We start from the raw sequence: 25,017 nt of genomic DNA on the forward strand, positions 1-25,017 counted from the left end.
GACAAGAAGGAAACCGTTAGGTACTCTGTTTGATAAGAAGGAGCAATTGTAGCAGAATAAAGTTAATCAAGACTTGGGTACCATCCATTCGATGATGGCATCTGGTTCCATAGTACTCCTTGTTGTCTTTTGTGGTGGTGGTAGTGATGGGGGCATAGGGAGTAGGGTGGTACTGGTACTAGAATCCACTACCACCTGATTATGCAGAACTACAGCACCAGCAGGGTACAGATGTCTTTAAAAATAAACAAAAGGGAAAAAAAATAAAGGAGGAAAAGTTTTAGGTGTTAATCCGTTTGGTCTTAAAATCTGCCTTGGTTTTTCTTTGATTTTTTTCTAGTTTTGTTGTTAGGGAAACAGAGCAATTAACACTTCTTTTTTTTCTCACTAAGCAGTTACTTCTGTTTCTTCACTATTCTGCTTGGTACTAAGGTTAGAAAATCCCTGATTTATAATGAAAATTTTGGCTTCTTACTATGTAAAAGAAGAGTACCTGGTGTTTACTGAACATATACAAGATATTTCTGGGGACAATATTCTAAAAATGATTTTGATACCGATCACTTTTCGTGCAGAATGCATACATAAAATTTTGGTTAATGTCAGTGAAGACAAGGTAAGTTAGTCTTCAAAAAATTGTGCTTAGTCCTTCTACATTATTCTCTAAAGTAGAATTAATTAAAATAAAAGATTCAAATCAAAGATTTATACTAAGTAGGATAAAGTATTTTTTCAGAGTTATAGGATTCTGATCACCATAGCATCTTGTTGATTTTAAGAGGGTTACTGGAACTTAGTTGCTTGTAGAGTTGTAATTTTTATTCAACTAATAGCAGCACTCACATGCCAGAGAATTCCAACTTACATCCCAAGAACAAATATAAATTTTCCTTTCTGTGATTGCTATAGTTTTCAGTTTTGTTTGTCTGTAAGCTGGAGAGAAAAAGCAAAATGTATACCTTTGATCTTAAGTTCTCATGCAATCAGTTCAAAGAATCATAGACTATGCTGAGTTGGAAGGGACCCACACGGATCATCAAGTCCAGCTCCTGCCTCTGCACAGGACCACCCAAAAATCAGACAGTGAGTCCCAGAGCATTGTCCAAATTCTTCTGGAACTCTGGCAGGCTCGGTGCCATGACCTCTTCCCTGGGGAGCCTGTCCCAGTGCCCAACCACCCTCTGGGTGCAGAACCTTTCCCTAACACCCAGCCTGAACCTCCCCTGTCCCAGCTCCATGCTGTTCCTTCGGGTCCTGTCACTGTCCCCAGAGAGCAGAGCTCAGCGCCTGCCCCTCCGCTCCCCTCGTGAGGGAGCTGCAGGCCGCCATGAGGCCTCCCCTCTGCCTGCTCTGCACTGAACAAACTAAGTGAGCTCAGCCGCTTCTTGTACATCTTCCCCTGTAGGCCCTTCACCATCTTTGCTGGCCCTCCTTTGGACACTCTCTAACAGCTTTATGTCTTTCTTATATTGTGGCACCCAAAACTGCACACAGTGCTTGAGGTGAGACTGCACCAGTGCAGGGCAGAGTGGGACAATCCCTTCCCTCAACCAGCTAGCAGTGTTGTGCCTGATGCTCCCCAGGATGTGGTTGGCCCTCCTAGCTGCCAGGGCACACTGATGGCTCATATTCAACTTGCCATCAGCCAAAACACCAAGATCCCTTTCTGCAGTGTTGCTCTCCAACCTCTCGTCCCTCAGTCTTGTACGTATTCAGGGTTGCCCCTTCCCAGTTGCAGCACCTGCTCTTGTTAAACTTTGTATTATTGTCCAGCCCTTCAATTTGTCAAGATCTCTCTGCAAGGCCTCTCTACCCTTGACAGAGTCAACCATTCCTCCCAATTTAGAGCCATATGCAAAATTACTTAATATACCTTCAAGTTCTGCGTCCATGTCAATTATGAATACATTAAAGAGAGCTGGCCTTAAAGTTGAGCTCTGCAGAACCCCACTAGTTGTTGATTTTACAGTTATTATTTTTATGCAGATAAAAATATTTCCAATGTCTGGGCTTTTCATATCTAACTTATATCAATTAAATACATGTTTTGAATTTCTGTAAAAGGAATCTCCAAAGAATGAAAAAATAATAATGTAGTGCACTTAAAAAGATGCATTTATTTTTGAGACAGAAGTAACAGCATATCTTCTCCTCAGGAGAAGCTGAGGACACTGGGTTTGTCTAGTTTTGAGGAAAAGAGGTCGAGAGGCGACCTCATTGCTCTCTACAACTTCCTGAGGAAGGGAAGTGGAGAGGGAGGTACTTGTCTTTTCTCCCTGGCATCTAGTGGCAAGACACTTGGGAATGGCTCAAAGCTGTACCAGAGGAGCTTCAGACTAGACTTGGATAAACTTCTTTACCAAGAGAACAGTCAGACATTGGGACAGGCTTCCTAAAGAGGTGGTTGATGTGCCTACCTGTCTTACAGAGGCCTTTGGATAATGCTCTTGACGATATGTTTTAACTTCGGATCGGCCCCAGAGTACTCTGATACTTGATCTTTGTAGGTCTCTTCCAACTGAAACCTATTCTGTTCTGTTCTGTTCTATTCTATTCTATTCTATTCTATTCTATTCTATTCTATTCTATTCTATTCTATTCTATTCTATTCTATTCTATTCTATTCTAATACACGCTGAATAAATAAATAAATAAATCCTTAGAATTCTCTATGCTTATGCAGTAAGCAGCATAACAAAACATTTTCATGCTTTTGTAGTTTATCCAACACTCAGAATTTTAGAAGCTACTATCCTCAAGTTTTAGAACAATTATGTACCAAGAGAACAAATTCTTATTCTTTTAGATAAAGGTTGCAATTTTCTAAAATGTCAGAGGACAGAATTCATGTTACCTTGTTAGCCATGCAAAAAGTTAGACATTAGTCTAAACTAGTCATCTCTGCTTCCCCTGTAGTCATAGTCACCCTCTGAGAAATGATTCATACCTTCCAAAATGGGTGCTCACTTTTTCTATTTATTACAGAGGGAGTCTAGACAACTAATTAGGCAGTGTCTGACTTCCAATGGATAAAGTTTAATGACATGAATCTCCAACTTTGGGAACCGTGTTTCATTGACATTTAATAGTATGGGTGCTTTTATATTACTGAGGCCCAAAATCACCATGTGTAATGTTAAGCATCTTACAGAAGTTCCTTGGTTGGGATCCTAATTTAGGTTAGGCACTCACACGTTAATACAAAGAAAGAAGCACAAAAATCAACATTTAAAGCTGCCTATCTCTCTCCATTCGCAGCAGAGAAAGAGTTAGTAGTTTGTGAGCTTAGGTTCATAAAGTAACAGGTTCCTGGCTTTGGCACTTCAGTTAGTTTTCTAAAGGTGTGTTACAAGAATCCAATAGGATCTTTGCAGAGTTTCCCAACTTCCATCTTGATGGGCACAGGAAATATGGACCTTATTTAGCTGAAGAGCAAAAGGTATCCACAGAAAAAAAAGACAGGATGGACTGTGTGAAACCAGATATTCACCATTTGCCATGGGAATATGTCAGAAATGTGGCTCTCATGGGTCTTAATGTATCCCACTAAGTTTTTTTAGTTATATTTGAACTTGAAAGACAAAGACACAAATAATTGCTTCCCCAGAGAATAAAGCTCTAATTGTACCACCAATAATGTTGAGGATAGCCATCTTATTTTCCCTGCACTGACACATTAGCTTGTGTTGCTACATCAGTACCAGGATTCTGGGATTTATTTACTTATTTATTTATTTTATTTCCTATGATACTTCATTCTTCTTGTCAATATGCTCAGCACCATCGTTGTTATGGTTCTAATTTTTTCACCTGCCATTTCTTTTTCTTTCATATCTAGATGCAATAAGGATAGTCTTTTGTTTACATTAGTTCATATGTTCACATCTGCCTGTATTCACTTCTCCCCATTCATTGTCAAAGAGATTTATCCACCCCTCCATCATTGAAAATTTGCAAAACAGCCATCTCTTTATTAAGAGAGCCTCCAAAAATTCACAAATGCAGTACTGGTTTCTTTGCAGTCTTTCAAGGTTTCTCTCCTTTTTGAACTTGGCTGTTGCTCTGCGAATGATCACTGCTGTCTTTTGGACAAAACTTCCTACTGATATTTGATGCTCAGTGTTTCTGTGTCCAAAGCATGTACTTATTGCTGAAGTTTGTGATGTGAGAAAAAGCTTTCACACAAACCAGGTTTCCAATATGGGAGTCACACTGGCAAAGAGATAAAAATGAGCAGTACGCTGATCTTTCCCAGAGCTAAACACAGAAGTCCATTCTGCAACTTAGTCTTCCGTTAGTGTGCTTTTCTCTGTCTCACATATAGCGTGTTTCTACTGTCAGTGCTGGGGAAGACTTACGAATTTTAACTCATTTTCAGGCTTGAGTTATTTTTGTTGTTTTTCTGTTGAAGTCAAATGAACAGGAAGAAAAAGCCAGGGTACTGCCACTGACCTGAATCACATGATAACTTTTGTTTTGATGAAGCACACGATGTTTGCTGAGACAGTTTATCAGTGTATTTAAACCTTTCTAGGTTTTGTTTGCTTTGTAACTGTTCCTAGATACTAAGATACGGAATTTGGTTTCCATATGCTTTTGCCCTCCAGATACTCATCATCTCTATGTAAAGCAGTTCTAACAACTGAAACAGCACATTGGTTTTCTCGCTAGTGAAAATACATGCTATTTTTATAGCTTCTGCTAGACACTCCTGCTGCTGTCTTTCTGTATGATTGTCTATAGAACAAATGAAGAAACCAACCTGAACTCAGTCCCCTGCTTATTTTCCTTTAAGTTTTCCCTGTGAACTTCTAAGAATAAATATTTTTGCATTGGTCTTTGCTTATGTTTTTGTCAATAAATCTTCATAATTAAACCCCTCTGATAACTTTACAGAGGTAAGGGCTAAAAAAGTAATTTATTCAGCAGAATTGGTCATAAAGAGAAGATAAGTCACAATATGACTGTCAGCCAAACTGAAGCCTGTGTGGTGAAGTACAATGAGTAAGGCTGCGAAGTTCTTCCTAAGCTTGGTTCCAGAAGGAGAAGGAAATCTAGATTGTCTGACATGAGGGATAACTGAAGTGGGATTCTTGAAACAATACAAAAATTAAAAGGTTTCCTTAATGTGGATTTGGAAAATACAGTTACATACTGTAAAAAAACTCTAGAAAACAATGATTTTCACCTCTGTTAAAAAGAAAGCACATAAACCAACCAAGGCCCTGCAGGGCTTGTGTTCTCAATGTAGAACCTTGCTTTCCCACAGAACACGCTCACATGCCAGCTAGCCGGTATTCTGTGAACTGCCTGCCAAACTACCGTGCATGGCTTGTTAAAAGCAAAGTACTTTCCTTTTTTTGGAGGGAAATAGCTCTTTGTAACACAAGCCATTTTAAAAAGCACTCTGTTAAGGAAAAGAAAATAATGATTTGGAAGAGTCCTTGATCCTCCCTTTCACCTTAGTATGAAAACCAAAGCATAAACAATTCAGGTTTCAGAACAAGGCACAGGTACACAGCTATCTGCAGCCCAAACCATCTGTGAATGGGTATTTAGAGTGCAAGAATCTGCATTATTCTGAAACCAGAACATCTGCAACTGTGAAGCTTTAAACAATTGGCAGTTTTAACAACATTAAAAACAACAAAGGTTATATCAAACAACGTAGCTGTATTCAACAGCCTGTTATTTCAGAATACTCCCTATGTTAAGTGTGTGCCTTAGCCTTTTGGATCTGGATACTCATATGGATAACAGATGAGAAAAATACAATGCATTCATTTGTTCAGTCTGTATCTTAGGTAAGTTTCTGATGTGTATCAAGTAATTTTGAAATCATGAAAAGATGTAGATGAGCTTGGAGAAAACAAGCTGCTAGCAGTAGCTGCAAGTACTTTTAAAGACTTGCCAGAGCTACTGTAGGAACTAAAACTGTTAATGCTAGCTGTCATTTTTAATCTTTGAATTGTGATATCAACAGATATGCATAAAGCTTCTCTAAAAAGACTTTCTGGTGTCAGCTTTTATCCATTTACCACATCATGTCAAGATATCATAGGCTTACATTAAAGTCTTTCAAAAAGCAATGGACAATACATTTTGATGGGATACAGGATGAAATCCCACATGGTGTAAAACAGTACTTCATCTCTATGGTTCTGGACTATCCCTCATCCTCTTTCTCTTTTTATTCTTCTCCTTTAAAAACTCAGTGAATCTCTCTCAAAATCCTTACAGTATTTTTCTATTTTATATGATGTGAAAAAATTATTTTCTGGTTCAGTTCTAGGAAAGCAGACTTCTCCTAGTTCATTTACAGAATCCGTAGCTTATATTGGAGTTCATAGGAGTTGTAAGAAATTGTTACTAGACTTTCTCCATGAGTGCCTTAATGTGATCTTCATTTACATTTGACACCGCTTTTATTTTCCTTTCTTTCAAAACATGTCTGTCTTGAAAATCTGACATGACAGTCTTTAATGCATTTAAGTTTGAAAAAAAAAATAATAAAAAAGTAGAATATTACCCATGGAAACCTGCTGAAAATTTTAATTTGTTAGAGATGGTAAAATTTTCAGCAGATACTTTTTATCCACACTTAATGTGATACAGAGAATGCATGTTCTGTGCATTTGTGTGAGGACTTCACTGGCTCCCCCTAAGCTCACAGGAACATGGCAATTTGGGTTGAGCATGAGCAGGTGTGTGCAGAAGGTTATAAGGGCCTTCACAATGAGGTGGCCATTGCTTTCTATTTTCCAATATATAACAACTAAATGTTTCTTGTCTTGTTACTCTGAAAAAGAATAGCATATACTCTTGCTTTGTATGATATTGTTCTCTCAGACCTCCTCTGTGTTAAACATGCATATGTGCACAGATGCACAAACACGTCTGCTATGTTTTTTCTGTTAAGAACCCTACTAGCTAAAAAACAGTTATATTTGCCACTGCAAAATACTAAAGCTGACTTACTGGTGCAAGTGGCAGGGGCTTCAACATTGACTTCAACAGAATCAAGTTAGATAAAGCTAAGGTGAACTGCAGTACAACCTCGATAATGACCATCATCTCCACTCAGTATCACTTCATGTGGAAATCAAATCTGTTAGTTCAAGGTCTCCTGTTGGCAGCTGAAATGAATATACTTTAAAATGGAGTTTCCTATCCACCAGAGAAAACAAAATCTAGAAAAATGAGACATAGCCATGGTAACACTTACTGTCTATTGGTCATCACAGTACAATGATGATGAATTCCTATTGCCGAAATGTGTCAATAAAACTTCCACAAAATGGTCAAGCAGCAGCTAAGATTTCTGAATTACATTACCAGCTATCTGGTTGCTGATTTTTTATTTCTAGTATAAACTTAGGTCAATGTTGCATCATCATTATCACTGCCGTTTTTCAGGAGTGTCCTCACAATGTCATGCCCAACTGAGCAGAAGTGATCTCTTGCATGATTTCAAATAGCACCAGTGACCTTAGGCCTGATTTAATCTTTTTGGACATTCATTTCTTCCATGCCTCACCCACTACTCTTTTCATTCTTGAGCTCCATAAGTCTTTCAGTGTCCTTGTGAAAACTTGGGGGGGAAAGGCTTTATCCTCTTGAAACCTAGCTTCCTTTGCTAATTAGGACAGGTCACTAAGGACCATTCCTTATTTGTATGGAGGCCTCTTACTATCACTTTAAAGAATAAAGCAAGTTCAATACGAGTGAAATGCTAACCTTTTGCTTTCACATTTACCAAACAGGGATGACAGAAATTCTTACAGTCCAATCTTCCTGTGTCTCGGTGAATTCAGATTCTAACCTCCTGAAGACAGACTAGGCCTGTTTACAGTGATACAGTTGATACAGACAGAGTCTGACACAGTGTGGTCCCAGGCTCTGCTGAAACCTCTAAGCACTGTCGGAATATCTGTAATAATTATTAGATGCTGGTGAGGGCTTTTGCTAGGAGATAGCAGAGAAAAGGGGTCCACATACTTTCTCCTTCTTTGCATAAGTGTTTAGATTGTGATGATTGTGTGCTGAAGAAAAAGATGCATGATACATGCAGATTAAACTTTCACATAACCAGGTAATATAATTTACATTTATATGAATAGAATCATAGAATATCCTGAGTTGGAAGGAACCCACAAGGATCATCAAGTCCAGCTCCTGATTCTGCACAGGACCACCCAAAAATCAGACCATGTGTCTGATATTCAAGGTTGCCCCTTCCGAGGTGCAGAATCTCTCACCTGCTCTCATTAAACTTCATATTGGTGGTGGTTGCCCAGCTCCTTCGAAAGCAGTAGACAAAACAGTAGATCTCAGTTAATGGGTTTATACTGCCATAGTGGGAACAGTGCCACTAACTCAGCATAGGGAAATGGTATTGGTTGTTTGGCTATGCAAGCTATTCTAGAAACCTTTCAAGGCGTTTCTTTTTCTTTATAGAAAAAAAAAAAAAACACTCATTTCTGGTTTACACTACTAGAGGTAGTGTAATCCTTACCTATCTTACCTTAAAATACAGTGACATATGTACTAGATTGAGCCAGTCATGTAAATGCTTAAACTAAATCAAAGCCATCATAAAATGGTATACAGAATTTTAAATAATAAATGCTCACAGCTAATCATTTAAATGTTGAAGCCTAGATCTTGCTAAAACTCACTAACACTAGTCCTGTAGGAGCTGACTTTTAAGGCTTGGGTTCACAGTCTCTAACTTCTGGCCTTATCAGTATAGTTGTTGCCTCCATTCTCTGAGCAATGAAGAGGAATAGGCTTCTCCAGAGACAGAGTGAGATCTTAGGTATCCTAAATTGTCTTCTTCAAATCTTTCTCTCCATCTCATTGTTTCCTGCAGCTGGAGTCCAGGTGCCTGTTCTACTAAGCTAGGTTACTTAGCTAATTGCTTACAGTTGACAGAAATTAATTCAGTGTCACAGAGCAACTTTTACTGGAGAAGTAATTCAAAATTCAGTCACTTTAGGTTCATATTACGTCCCTACACATGGAAGCAGTATGTTTGTAGAAGTGCAGCTATTAAACGTACAAGCCAATAGCAATTAATTTCACTAACTTACCGATCAGAGGGCTCCAAGCATCAGGCTAAAAACTAGGATGGGAGAGCAGACTAACACAAAGAACTAGTAGAAAAGGTACAATGCAGTTCGCAACGAAGAATGGAGAGGCGAACTGTCATTTGCATTGACCATATCCTTCTGAAAAGAAACATGTACTTCAGTCTTGTTTAAAATATTTCACACAGGTTTTAAAAAAGACAAAAAAAAAGATAAAAAACTAAAGAATCTTAATATTTATCTTTAAAGCCATTCAAAAAAGAAAAAAATATCTGAAACAGATATTTTTTGGTTATACCAGCAGTGCCTTGGGGTAGGTAGAATGCTTACAGTGTGCTACATTCCATCCTGCACTAAAAATAACATGTGAGTTCTGGGAAGATGAGGTACCCTCTGGGCAGTGGTATAAGCAGTTATGTTCGGGGCAAAAAAGCACTGATCAAAATGTCAGGACAAGCTTTTCTTTATGCAGTTGTTTTTATGCTATTTGAAAAGAGTAAAGAATATGAAGACCTCCTGAGTGTTTTTGCAGATGCATATTTTTCTGTTCTAGGCATATGATTATCGTATCCTAAATGTATATTTTGTGTCTGCTTTCCTGTCGAACCACAAAAACGTAATATATATTTTTGTTTTCAAATGTATAAACATACTAGCAGCTTATATGATTTAGAATTTACTGACACATATGCACAAATGGTTTCAGAACCATAAAAGTTTTCCTCCGTTTCTGCTCCTGCAAATACCTTCCTTATATATGCATATGTGAATGCAGGTGTGCACACCCACCCACACGCAATAAACTTGTCAAATATACAGAATTTTTCAAAGTGCCCTGATTTTTGCAGGTTGCAGAATGACAACAGATCCCTTTCAAAATCAGGTCAATTCTATGTAAGTGCTGAATGTATTCCCAAAGCTTGAAAGTTTGTATGCATGCCTTATAAGAATGCTGCTTCTGAAAAAAAAAAAATCCTCAAGTTTTAACAGCTCCTACAGTGCCATATATAACACAGCACCTCTAATGAGACTTCTTGTGTTTAGTACTTTGGTTTTTTTTTCACCAGGCATGTTGTAATTCCACAAGATTATTTTATCTATTGTCAATAACGGAATGGTGTGCGGTACTTACATACATATCTTGTTTGTAATGGCAGTGGACTGTCCTTAGAGAAAAAGTTATCATTAAAATAATTTATTTTGGTCATCCAAGTATACCAAGTTCAAATATAAGTCATGTTGTGCCTCTACCCTAAAACTACTGCTCTTTGAGTACGATTTTACTTGATGTTACTCATGCAAGATGATGGTCACTGACATCAGAGGGAAGCCTTCTGCAGCCCTTTCCCTCAGGAACCGCTATTTCTGAGGCAGGGATAGTTCCTGGTAACCTGTGTGTCCCTTTTAGCCCTGATTAGATTGGTCCCAACATGGCAGTCATCTGAAAGGAAAACCAAGGCACTGACAGTCACTTGGTGGTTTCTTTTGACCAATGACTGATACGATTTCACTAGCAATGTTTCAGGTGAAAAAGTAATGCCAGTATTGTGCTTAAACATCTATTATGAGAAGGTTCATAATGAGAAAAAGGTTATTATGAAGGTTCTTCCAAGGAAGAGCCTGTAGGTTCAGAATGTAACAACAGCTATAATGGGGGGAAAAAAATTTATTGTTCTGGTTCAATATGCAGTCTCTGGCAGAGGCCAATAAAGATGTCTGGGGAATAGCAGAAGAACAGGGAAGGCACACAGTGAGTAGTATTTCATTCTCTTAGTGATATTTCATACTTCAGTGATACTCACTCTCTCCAGGCATATGTGGCTTGGGAACTTCCTGTGCCTAACGTGCTGTATTTTTGTTTAGCAGTTCTTGCGCGTATTTGTTAAATCTATTTTCAAATCTATGTACATTTTACCATTTACAGTGTGCAGTAGCAATGATAAATTTTACTATGCATTATGTGAAGAGATATTTATGAATCTGCCACTTGATTATTTCCTACGATGCCCCTTAGCTTTTTTGTTACAAAGTGTAGTTATTCCAGTCAAACAATTCCCTATTGCTCTCTCCTTCCTACAGTGCCTGTTATTACTTCCACTGTATTCTCTTTTTGTATAACTGTACATACAGCTTTGCAATCGGACCAAACTTTCAGTTCACTGGGTAAGTCTATTTAAAGCGTTCTGCATTTGCAAGCACATTTGGCAGTTTAACTAACACATCTTGGAATAAGTCATATTTAATATCCATTGCAAAACCTATAAGATTTTTCTAAGCATAGGATAGAATTTCTATAACACCACTTCCTGGAAATTGCATTTTTTTAACATGAAATACAAACATCTTGTCAATAACAGAAAAAAATATATATTAGCAAGACGGTCTGAAATAATCAGAAGTCCTGCCTCCCTGCATTCAGCTGGCTTACTGATGCTGTTTTCAGGGAGTCCATCTTTTTGCCTCCTCTGTGTCTCCATTTCCTCTCCTCAGATGTATTTTCTGGCGAAGCAGCTTAGTATTTGAAAGCAAGCTGTTTCTAGGGGAAGTCCAGGCCATCCAGATACAGTCATTATTCATTCAGAAGATAGTTCTGACCTTACTCCTATTAATACTAAGGAGTGTCACTATCCTGGCAATGCAAGCATCATTTTGGCAGAGCTATTAACAACTCCTTTATTCAGCGAGGAGCAAAACCATATTCACACTTGGTGACCCAGTTGTACCTTTAAGTGTGAATGGGGTTTTCTTTTCTTTTTTTCTTTTTTCTTTTTTCCTTTTTTTTTCTTTTTTTTCTTTTTTTCTTTTTTCTTTTTTTCTTTTTTCCCTTTTTTCTTTTTCTCTTCTTACTTTTTTCTTTTTCTTTTTTCTTTTTTCTTTTTTTTCGTTTTCTCTTTTTTCCTTTTTTCTTTTTTTTTCTTTTTGTCTTTTTTTTTCTTTTTAATTCCTCTCCTCTCCTCTCCTCTCCTCTCCTCTCCTCTCCTCTCCTCTCCTCTCCTCTCCTCTCCTCTCCTCTCCTCTCCTCTCCTCTCCTCTCCTCTCCTCTCCTCTCCTCTCCTCTCCTCTCCTCAGAATCGCACAGTGAAGAGCTAAAAGGCAAAAAATCGAGGTATTCCTAATCCAGTCCTGATAGGGCTAGGATGGTCAGAACACAGAGCCTGATCCTGGTGCCTTTCCCCAAGCACCACCAGACACTCAGCAGATCTAGGAAGATGCCAATGACAGTTTCAGCAGTAGCATCGAACCTGCCACTTCCAAAATTTGGGTGCTGAGGTTTCATCACTGAAGTAGGAGTTTCAGCATAGGGATTTTTTTGTGAACATATTGTGTGAACAAGGTGTTATAATTGGTATATCTAATTTAAACACCCTCTTGGCATGACATTATGTATATATATATATATATGTGAGTGTGTGTGTGAAAATCAAGGAGCTTTTTAAAGCCTAGTTAGATTACTTGCCTCCAGAGTATTATTATTCTGAGGATAGTGCTTGAGGTAATTCCAAATGGGAAATAACTACAAAATAGAATAAAAATGAAAAATTACCTTTCCATTATATCTGATGCCATGTAAATGGATTTTTAACAATTGGTAGGAAAGATAAGTGTTGAGCACATTTTATTAACAAATGGAAAGTACAATAATGGTTCCAAACTGAATTTTAAGTACTACATAATATGGATGAAATCCATCTTTTCATCATAGAGGGAAGATACTAGGAAGTTCAAAACCACATGTTGGTCCTCCATTCACAGGCCATATACAGAGTATTTAAAGCAGTGTTATTTTAAAACCCAACAGAGAATGTTTCCATTTCTAGAAAACAAGCTGTCCTTCCAAAATTGAAAAATGTGGTCAGCTGGAAAACTACTTGTGCCAGAGTCTTTACTTTTGAGTAACTAAAAAAATTTTGAAAGTCTCCCTGAAGGTTGTAGCTTCCATCTTTGTTTATTCCACCCCTTACCTCATCTACCATCTTTTTTTTAAAAACAGTATAACTGGATCATAAATTGTGGCTTATATATTTCTGCCCAGTGGTAAAATAAACATCTGAGTATTAATTCAGAAGTTGCCACTGCCTGGTATTTGCAGTACTGTATTATTTGTCAAGAACACACATTGAATTTAAGAGGGTTTCTCTTGGAGGAAGATTTTATTGTATCAGATAAGGGCCTTCGAAAATTCTAGTCAATGATCATAGTCAAAGCACACACTTTTCAAGGAGGAGAGATGGGAGTTCGATTGACTATGAATGTGTGAGTAGCAGTAACAAAAATATAAATGTAAGCTGCTGCTGCTTCATTTTATATCACTAGGGAAGAAAATACTTACCTAGCTTTTATATCACCATCTAATCTTTATTTTTTATTTCATTGATACCTAAAAAAAAAATGCAAGTGCTTCCCAGCGCACATAGTGATTCTAGATGTTCCATCCTCTGAAGCAAGGGACAATCCTGTTGGTCTTTGGAAGGAAGGAGAGGGCTTGTGTAGCATTGCTCATTATTTTGATGGCAATTGCAAATCCGTGCTATATTTTCTTTGGGGTTCATTTGTGTCATGCAAGTTTGCATTGCCTTTTCTGATCTGGCTTAGGCCCATAGGAGCTTGTGGATCTGTGTACTTCTGTAAACACTGTAGACAACCTTTGTATCCTTTGTGCACTTGCAGCCCAGAAAGCCAACCATGTCCAGGGCTGCATCAAAAGCAGAGTGGCCAGCTGGTCAATGCAGATGATTCGCCCCCTCTGCTCTCGTGAGACCCCACCTGGGGTGCTGCCTTCAGCTCTGGGGCCCCCAGCACAAGAAGGACATGGACATCTTAGAATGAGTCCTAAGGAGGGTCACAAAGATGATCAGAGGGCTGGAGCACCTCTCCTATGAAAACAGGCTGAAGGAGTTGGAGTTGTTCTGCCTGAAGAAGAGAAGGCTGTGGGGAGACGTTATAACAACTTTCCAGTACCTAAGGGGGACCTACAGGAAAGCTGGGGAGGGACTCTGTCAGGGAGTGTAGTGGCAGGACAAGGAGTAGTGGTTTTAAACTAAAATAGGGTAGATTTAGATTAGCTGTAAGGAAGAAATTCTTTACTCTGAGGGTGGTGAGGCACTGGCACAGGTTGCCCAAAGAAGCTGTGGATGCCCCATCCCTGGAGGTGTTCAAGGCCAGGCTGGATGGGGCTTTGGTCTGGTGGGAGGTGTCCCTGCCTACAGCAGGGGGAGTGGAATTAGATGATCTTTAATGTCCTTTCCAACCTAAAACATTATATGATTCTATGATTCTGTGATTCTACGATCCTTACAAAAATAGAGGCTTTGCATGAGATTTAATTCTTTGCTCACTAATCCTCAAGAATGAATCAGGCACTCTTTTAAAAACATGACAGAAGATGAGGAAGCACACACAGTTTTTGCTGCATAATATCCAACAAATGGAAGCACTATTTCAGAATTAAGGGAGAATTCATGCCATATCTTCCTCTCCAAAGATGCAATCCATCATCACATGAACACAAAGAGAACCATTCCCACTGCCTGTGAAAGGGAAAAAGCAGGATGCATAATTCCAGCCCCAGCTAAAATTTCATCAGCAAACTTGTATGGTAGAAAGGACAGCAAGTAACACCAAGCTTTCTTTTCATCTAGTCCAGCTAAGGTTTCTGAAGTAGCTTGCATCAGCCTCTGTGGCCTTCCCATTATTACTCATATAGGTTTGCCTCTTCGTGTTCTTTGTTTAAATTGATTTTATGTGTGAATTTCTGTACTGGAGAAATACTGTAAAACCGCAATGAATCTAAAACTCAGGGCAACTGTGTCAAGTAAAATGTACTGCCTCTGATTCAAAACAAAGAAACCGCTGAAAAAGCAAGGGGCAGCTCATTTGTGCAAAGACAGAGTCTTTCTTGTTTAAAGAAATATACTGTATTCTGGCCTCAAGCTTCAGCCTTGATTTTTTTCTCAAGTTCAGTTATGTTTTCTCAGTGTTACGGATATTCAATTGCAGAACTTGGTCCACCGTGTTGATTGCAAATACTAGCTTAAATCTAAGTTATATAAATTATACTCTCACAGAATCTAACAGAGCCCGGTAATGGTTTGAATGAAAGTACAAGTTATCAGGAGATGGCAGATGCAGGCATACAACAGTGAAATTGAAAGCAGTTGAAGAATTGTCTTGGGTCAGATAACTATCACCAAAATAGAATCATAGAAAAGTCCAGGTTGGAAGGGGCTTCTGGAGTGTATCAGGTTGGATATGCTGTATCTCCACACCAGTTTACTCATGATCCATCCTGTGTAATCCCCAGGACAATGCATTAATCCATTAATCGACCTAAATGAATTACAAGGAGTAAAGTTTTTGCATCAAATTCCAGTCTTCCTATAATTTGCTAGTGAAAGTTACTTTTTTTTTTTTTTTTTTTGGTCATGCTGTGGGCAGAGATACACAGATTCCCTGCAGATTGAGTCTTTTATCCATGTGACCTCAGTACCATTCTGCATTTTTTATGCTTCCCACTGTCTGTACCTTGATAGGAGGTCAAGATGATGACTTCCTTGGTCAATCACAGCCCGGTTCTCTTCGGCTCCTTTTTAACTAAATGGGAGCTGCCTGTGGTGAGAACCTTTGAAAGTCTGTCTGTAATTATCATTTCCCAGATTGGCCCTATTTTTCTGTGAACCTAGCAGAGCAGATGAATTTGTATGTCTTGACAACATGTTAGTAAGCGCCATTTACAGAGCTACCTCCATGAATCTTCCTTTGTGCAGGGTCTGGAGTAGGTAAGCAAACATTAAGAGTCTCTGAATTTCCCTGCAATGCTACTTCCTTTGCTTCCCAGACAGAAACACCCGTTCAGGTTGTAATTAATCTTGCCATATGTCTTGGAAGATTAACACATTGTACCTAGTCAATATTGAATGATTCTGTTTGTACAAGAGCAGAAACCATACATCTTGTGCATTTGTTCACTTGAGAATATGTTAGTTGCTTATTCATCAGGACATACAATTCATAACAAATAATGGTGCCTAGTTGTGGTGAAGTCTCAAGCAGTTTCCTCTGATGAAATGGAGCATGTAATGCATGTTTTTATTATAATGGATATTCTTCTGTGACTCAATAACCTTTGTATGGAAACAAAGATATTTCTGCTACTTACCCCAAAAGAAAAATAATTAATATGAAAGTGGCAAAGATGCAATTTTTATGTGAAAAAGCTATTAAAAGAACAGTTAATATGTTAGCATTAAATGTATGTTTCATTTCCATTATCTATTTCACTGGGCATCACACATGTGACTTAAAAAACATGCTGGATTTAAGTTCCCTGTTTAGTCAATGGAAAAAGATAAGCATGGCCGAAATACACAGCAAACCCACTACCTGAACTGACCACTATGAAGTGTGTACTTGTGTCTTTTGGCTATAAAGAGACTATAACAATCAAAATGGAATTAACTAAGGTAGGTACCTCAGTCTGAAGGCATGGAGGTTGAATCTGGTCTGGTAAGCACATTCCTAGGCCTTGAATCTGGTCACTGACTGTGCAGAATCACAGATTTCAATTGTTTTTTTAAATACAATTCTTGTCACCAAAAGATAGGAAAAAAAATGGAAGAACGGCTGAAGTTTAATCAACATAGCAATGTTTGTCCAAGCTTGTAGAGAATATGAAGTAATCGCTCTGAAAAAAATCATTTATCTCAATCAAAGGGAAACTCTCTGACACACTGGATTCCTGTCCTCTATTAAATAAATGGACTAAATCTTAGCCGAGTTTTGCCAGAGGAGTTTTATGCCATTTGAATTGCAATCACATCTTTTCAGCAGCATTTGTTCATGAAGAACCGATAGGAGCTACAATTACTGAAAGGAAGTTATTAAGAAAACACATTTGTGAAACTTTACTCAATATCTTATTAATTTGGGAGACTTCATGCAAAATTGAGGAAAAAGTTATTTAAATGAACAATTGGGAAATAGCAATCACAGCATCCAATCATACTACACACAGCGTATAAACCCTGTGACACATAAAAGTTGTTTATAAAAAAAATAATCTTGTGCATATGAGAAATATATGTGTAATCTTGTTCCTCCATCTGCTAGGAACTTTTTCAGTTTATTTTACCCTTTGATTATCAACAGTGCAGTCTCTGCTGTGAATGCTAGCACCACTGTAATCATATTTTTTGTTACATTTCAGTGAAAATTCCCCAAGGCACCACAGAATGTGGTTAAAATCAATTTAGGTTCTGTTTTATAGTTGCTACATGGGAGAATTTTTTATTGCCTGCAATGTCCCCATTTGTTTAGGTGAGCCCAAAGGGCAAAATGCACAGTTGGTACATCTAGACTGTTAACTAAAAGAGGACGAGAGCTAGAGCAAGCTGAAACACAGAGCCTTTGTCTATGCACGCTGCATAACTGTTTGCTCATGGCTGGCTCTGTCTTGGGCCTCCACCTGGATTTCCTGGACTTTCTCCCAGACAATGCTTTGGGACTAGTTTAGGGAATAGTTTACTTGAGGGACTGCTTTCAAAGGAAGCATGGACAAGGTTTCACCAGGTTTGTCACCTCTAAGCCACTCAGTCCTTGTCATGCTCTCCCAGAAAGCCTCGTGCTTTCAGGCGAACTCGCAAGTTCTTGTCTCTCTCAGAGTAGGCAGTTCACAACCCAAATTTCATAACACAGAAATGTGACTCAGGTGAATTGCACATAAAAACTCTCACTTTATTTCAGGTGCCTTGAAGAATTGGAAAATGCACAGAAATATAACTACTGTAATTATGTCTCAAGGCCATCCCAAGAGACCCAGAGAAACCGAGAGCCAAATATTATGAAGTATGATTGAAGTCAGCTGGTAGGACTCTAGGCAAGGGTTAGGCCCTTGGCAGCCTTTTATTTAGCATTATAGACAAACCTAATAGGATCTACATGTCATAAGTGCTGTGGTTTTTTTCTGTGTTGAAAGTGTTATTTTTACCCAAATTCAACCTACTGCATTTTGTCAGTATTTTTTACCTTAATTTTCAGATTGTTTTTTTGCCATTCTATTTTCATGTTGCAGTTTGCTCAAACAAAACTGAGCTGCTTCTTCATTTTTATTGGAATTACAGGTGTAAATAGTAGCATTTTTTATATTACATTACAACTTTTGATTTCTCTTGAATTTTAATCCAATATAGGTATAATGTGTTGGCACAAATTTATGCCAAAGCTGAGTCTGGGCTGTGAAAGCTTACCCACATACATATCTTCTTTTAGTACAGCTCTCATTCATGTCCAAAAATTTACCAGGTCTATATGGCTTCAGAGTAATAACAGAAAGGGAAAAAACAGCTCATTTAACCCACCATTCTGATTTTTAATTGTTTAATTTAATGTGTCATTTAATGCTATAATTAGCATTACTAATTACTTGGATTTCATTCAAAGTTGCTGTTGACAAATCAGGTGATGATAAATACGAAAATTTGAATGAGAAAAAATATCTGGAAAACTGTTGGATAGGTGCTGGTATCGGTCTGTAATGTTGTTCATCCCGTCCTGTATTTGTATCATGCTCAAAGTGTGTGGTGCAGGAGCACAGCACATATCCTACTAAGAGGGTAGCACAGATAGTGTATAGCAACTGTATTCTTCAAATATAGCCCCTAGGGGATATTTCCAGTGAAAAAATGATATATAGCAGTGCACTCTAATGTACCAAACAATATTAATTTAAAACTATCCTGTAGTGAGACCCCCTGAACTTTCTCCAACAGCTTGAACTTTCCACACTCACCATGAAAGTATTCTGGGCAGCTGGCCAGTTCCTAAATAAACTGTGTGTACATCAGTTGCACAGCTTTTAATTTTGAACATGATTGAGCTCAGCCTGTTATGAAAACTGTCAACTGAAATGACAAGAGTTTGAGTAACGCAGTACATTTCTCATAATTATTTAATTTCATTGAAATATTTATGCAATGTTTAAGTGAATTTCACAGACTACATGAAAAGTGCATCTTTCATTCTTAACGTTTTGCATGTTACTAGTTCTTCTTCCACAACCCGAATTAATTGAATAGAGAAACAAATAAAAGTTAGGAAGGGTAGATCTTACCCCTTTGGATATGATTAACTCTGTTTTTCCTCTGGCATGTTCCCATCAATGTGTCAATGTCCTAGAAACTCAATGACTGTATTCAATTTGAGCTTTCAGTTTGCCTTGCCAAGAACATTACTTTCAAGGATGTTTCTGTCTCTAAATGCAAATTGGTGATATGAACAGATACTCACCTTAGTTAGCTCTTTGAACTGTTAAAAGTCATCACATTTATATTACCTGACCCCAGAGCACTTCAATGTCCCAGGCTGTTAGCGCCTGCCTATCAAAGAAGCTGCAGTACACACTTGAAAAGAACTTGCTACTTTTGCCCCGAGCACAATTTTGGTGATTGAGATCTGTGAGTTTATAGTACTACAATGCTTTAAAATAGAAAACAATTTAGATCCACCATTTGTTGCTTTACTCGTCTATTCAGGTTCTATATAGCAGTGTATAGCGTGTCACTCAATTACTTTAATACAGCATATATTATAAAATTTTTAAATGTCATCACTTTAGTTTCTAAAACATGGATGAGAGAGTCTTTGTAGTTGGCAGAGGAGGGATGGTTTGTGAATGATCTTGTGCTGTGGCTCTTTTGTCCTAGCTGGACTAGTGTGATTATGTGGGAAATGCCAGCATCCTGCTGGGAAGGCTGTTATCTCCAGCAGGGCAATTGCTTTGCTGACCATCCCAGCGCAAATGTCTGACCATAACCAGTGTGGATATGTGCTAAAGAGCTGACCCTGCCCCTATTTCTCACTAGTCACTACCTGATGTCTTCTATTCCCCCTGCCTCTACCTTCTTCCACATTCACCACCATACTTTATGTGTTTAGAGCAACTTCTTACAGGTTCTCTTTGGTTTTAAGGGCCCAGGTCTTGGTGATTTTAACAGTCACCCTTTTATAAAGAAGCCTTGAAAACACAAATAAATATTCTGTAGTATTATGTAGTAGTATGAATGAAGTCATCTGCCGTTAATGCCCTGAACTGTGCCACAGGAGAGAATCACAATGCAGCAGCTGATGCACCACAGTTAACAGGAGATGCAGTTTAGGGTGTTTGTGTGTGTGTTTGCTAAATAATTGATTTGTTGTAACACTGGACTAAATACCCCATTGCACAAGGGGTTTGAAGCCACCCTAACAAGCAGCCATTGCTTCTGATCCTTCCATCAGTCTTAGTGATTGGGATTGCGTTTGTGTTCAACGAGAGTGGAGTGGAGCTTGCAGTTCTGTTTCCTCCAAAAAGAATCTGTTTTGCTTACCAACACAACTCACAAAATAAATCACCAAACAGCAAGTGAAGATAGTTGGGGATTCACTTCAAACTGCTTTGAACCAAATGGAGGCATGGCCATCATGTCTTTCTGGAAAAAATAAAAATAAATCTAAACACCATCAATAAGTGTACCTTTCTATCAGTTGTCTTTTGTACTCATCTGAGATAGTTATGTAAACCAGATCTAGATATCTTGGTGCCTTAGGCCTGTATCTGAATGTGTTATTCAACTGCTATTATCCAGTGGAATCCCAAATTAAGACTTCCTCTCCATCACTCCCCACCATTTAGGTACTGTTTTAATAACGTCTGATCTAGGTTCAGAACAGACAGTAGTACTGTATGCATTGTGCCATTAAATCTGCCCTTATAAACTTAAGCACCATGGAAATAGTGAAAATAGACATAAATTCCTTCTGTGGTTTTACAGGAATTGTTCTAGCAGGCACATGAGAATTTAGCCAGCCCAGGCTGACAAAATGTCATTGAACTGCTTCCAGTAGACTCTTAGGAGCTGGAGACAAGAGCTAAGCAGTACAAATCAAGCCCATGCACATTTCCTTGCTAATAATAATAATAATAATAACTAAAAAAATAAAAACCATAGAAAAAAAGTCCTGGTATTTAGCTGTTGCTAGAAACATTCTGCACCATCATCACCATATTTCAACATAATCCTGTACCTTTAAAAAAAATCCTGTACCTTTAAAAATATAAGTGTTTGTTATGTGTTAAAGAAAGTTGAAATGTAAAGGATTTAAGCAGCAATACAAAATGGGATGTGTGTCATGCAGAGCAACAATTACACCCTAAATGTGTAGAGAAGAATTCAGTGAAGCTAAATGCTTCACGCTCCCCAACATGTAATATTATCACAGCATGAGTAATTGGAGAGAGATTCGGTAGAACTGCTCTGACTTTAGGTTATTTTAAAGCCTGTCTTGGATCATTCTCCTGGTTAGAAGGGGGATATTTCTGTTCCCTTGCTTATCACTTCAGCTATACAGTTCCCTGTTTCCAAGCTCTCCCTGATCTGTTCTGCGCTGAGACTTCAGGCAGCATTGCAATCTGTGGTGTGCACTCTATTCTGCGTACACTGACTTCTGTGAATGGGAGTCCATAGCTGCAAGGGACATTATTTGTCCATGCCAGAATCTGCCTATTTATACAGAGATTTCTCAGTAAAGCAAACTAGCAGAAACTCAAAACCCTTTTTTCTTCTAAAAATTACCCCCTCCCAAAGCTTTTCAACAGCACAATGTTGCAGAAAAACCCCGGTAGATAATCTGATTCATTTCAGTGACAGTGAAGGATTTCTTTCTGCGGTACGCTGGCATTTCAAGGGTTCTGTCTCGCCTGAATCTGGAATGATGAGGCACTTCCCTCCAGAGACCTTTCTAAACACTCCTAGATTTCTTTGTAACTATATTCATCTTTATCCTCAGCCTAAAAATTCCCTAATTTCATCTTTTCATTCCTATACTTGGGTCACACTGTTATATTCTTGAAGTAATATATTTTCAAATATTTCTTCCATAATTTTACATCTCCTCCTCTTCTTTCACTATCAATTGTGGTTGCTGAAATATAAATATTGGTCCCCTGAAGTCTTTCATTCCTTTTTTCTCTCCCGCTCCAATTGGTTTCTGTAGCTCTCTCCTTTTTTTTCCATGTCTGTCTTCTGCACTGGTTTGGCTTGTCCATGTGAGACTGCTTAAATGGTCTTCAGAACCGAATGCTTACCCTGGTGCAGGCTCCTCAAAGCAGCAGAGAGAGGAGCAGTGAACTTCTGTACCATTTTCTAAGACTGTATAATACATAACCAACCTTTGGCTGGTAACATAATTGGTGCCCAAATTGCCCTTTTGATGCTGTATTGAAGTACAAGTTCTAGTTTAGTTTCTTCTCTTATTCTTGCTCTAGAATTATTTTCAGTCTTTGTTATTTCCTGCCCCTACTTCTAAATCTGTCCTCTTTTTTCTCCACCGTGGTATTTTACTCCACGTTTTAATATCAAGTGAATTTCATTAATGTCATAATTTCTTCCTTTTAAGGATCATTAATGAAGCCATTAAGTAGGACTGAACATATTACAGATTTATGCGATATTCCATTCCCCTTTTCTTCTGACCCTGTGCTTTACCATTAATCATTAATCTTTGTTTGCAGCACTTCAAACAGTTTTCTGTCCACTTGACAACTTGTATCCAGCCGAATATGAATTGATTTTCAGTTTAAACTGTCCTGTGGCTGGAAGTGGTGATGTTGCTGATAGCATGACAGTGCAGCAAAGCAGTTGTTCTTCTATAGCATGCTGTGGAAGCATGGATTACACAAGGCAGTGCAAATGGGAGTTAAAACTCCATTCGACTTCCTGGGCAATTCACCACGGTAAAAATCTATAGCTGATACCTATCAGCAGTATTCCCTGCAGGTGCTGATCGGGCAACTCTGTTTTAAAGTATAAGCTTCTAAGATTGTGTTCACAAGCAGGCGTGGGAAGAAGAATTAAACTTCATATCTAAATAATTAGATGTGTGCTAACTGAAATGGTACATGATATTTGAATATATAGAACTAGATAGAAATTCAATGTTTAAATTCCCATTTAACATAAATGTAAAAACAAATGTGTTTCACTGAATCCTTCTGACTTGGTCTTTTGTTGTTACGACACAAGTGAGTTGCAAATATGGTAATCACAATTCAGGAATCATATCTCCATATCAAATCTCTTTTATCTTATATGATTAGATGTATCCATTATCTGTCCACATAGGTGTATCTGCCTTTTCTGTATTTAAATGTGTGGTATTCCTTGGCATAACTGTTTGTGGATATTTACAAATGCAGTGTTCATCATTAGATTTGCTGCAGCTCAGTATCAGAATTGCTGACGTAGATGGATTCTTTTGAGTCTTTTGATATTATTTTTAATACTCATCTAAATGCAATTTTCCTGTTACTTCCATGTTCTGAAAGCTAGATTTCTTTAAAATTACTCCCTTTATAAATGCTATTTTCTATTGGAATATTTTAGGGCTGTCAAGAAATACAGAAAGATGTGACTAATAAGAAAAGAGCATGGATGTTTATTTCCTTGATAAAGTGTTAGGGAACTGTGAAGGAAACATAGAAACAACCATATTGAATAGGGCATTAGTATGTTTCATATTTTAAAATTAAAATTATTAGCAATCCTCCCATTTTATGACTTTCAGTTAAAGGCATGGTATTGTTTGGAATTTGTCAGCTTCTAGCACAAGCAGACCAATAAAATAGAGTACCAATTTACCCTCTGTAGTTCTTTGCTGCCATCTTCTGTTTCTTTAGGTAATTGCTGTTATTATTTGAATTATGAAAAACAAGGCTGCAATATTACAGAGCAAATTTTTGCTTTTTCTTTTTTTCTCATTTCCTTGTTTTTAGCTGAAGCAAAGTGAAGCAAATGCAGATACAAAAGAGAAGCTTCCACTGCGTCTACGCATCTTTGAAAAATTTCCAAACAGGCCACAAATGGTGAAAATCTCCAAGCTTCCTTCAGATTTCACAGTTCCAAAAATAAGGTATTGAAATATTCCCATTGCTAATATGCCATAAGCTGGTCTGGTGCCACAGAGCTCCAAAAATATTTAACTGTTTTGCTTATGGATGAAGCAGATATTTCAGAAAATCAGAACTGAAACAGAATTAACAGAGTTGAAAGGAGCTGACATTTTATTTTTATCTTACTTTTACTTAAAAAAATAAAATCCTAGCACTCATTATAACATATTCATGAAAGGAACTAGATTGACTGGAACCAACACAAGTAAAGTATGATTGAAAACTACATTGTTGTTCTTCCACTCCCATTTGGGTTTTAGGTTCTTGGCTGAAATGGGCAGCTAGCAGTCTAATCAATTCTCATGTGGCTTTTTAAAGATGAGATCAACTGGCAGCAAATCATTAAGAGTGGATAATGCAGGCCATCGAACAGCAGTTTCATTGTGATGACCTTGTCCCCTCTTTGGACGTGCACTGTTACTATTTTGCTGTAAAACTCACAACAAAGGATCGGTCCCTCAATTGGCTACTGGATCATCAATTAATATTACTGTTTTAATTGGTGTGGTGCCAAGAAAAGACAATTATTACAGAAGTCTAAGGGCTGTTGCTGCAGATACAGGCTGATGAGACTGCTGAAACAGCACAGGCTGGCCGAGCAGGTCAGGCTGTGCCCATACCAGTATCCCAGTGAGCACATGCTTGGAGATAGGATGATGTGAAAGATGGCTGTCACTGTTATTTGTCTTCTGAAATTGCATTACATTCTCATTAAACTCACAAGGATACTAGTACAACTGATTTGATCTGTTTGTACCATCTTATCTGAATACAAAGAATAATGCTGGTGAACAGGGTCAGGAAAAAGTGTTCCAAACCTCAAGGAAACAGTCACGGATAACTTTGTTCTTAGTACCAGAATATCGCTTACTTATATATTGAGGGTGCTCTCCCAGTCTCCCTCTTTTTTTTTTTTTTAATTTCTTTCTAGCTGTGTTTTTTCCCGGC

General features: G+C 38.0%; 1 protein-coding gene across 5 annotated transcripts in view; it reads left to right on the forward strand.

The window, feature by feature from the left end:
* The window catches only part of NALCN (sodium leak channel, non-selective), a 237,572-nt gene that overhangs the window by 155,929 nt on the left and 56,626 nt on the right, over window positions 1-25,017 (forward strand). For all 5 annotated transcript variants that reach the window (XM_083831676.1, XM_083831675.1, XM_083831678.1 and 2 more), the window contains one exon: window positions 23,893-24,029. In XM_083831676.1, coding sequence (XP_083687802.1) covers window positions 23,893-24,029 — 137 coding nt within the window. The remainder of the gene's footprint in view (window positions 1-23,892; window positions 24,030-25,017) is intronic.

This window comes from Anser anser (assembly GCF_964211835.1).
Source record: "Anser anser genome assembly, chromosome: 1".
NCBI lineage: Eukaryota > Metazoa > Chordata > Aves > Anseriformes > Anatidae > Anser > Anser anser.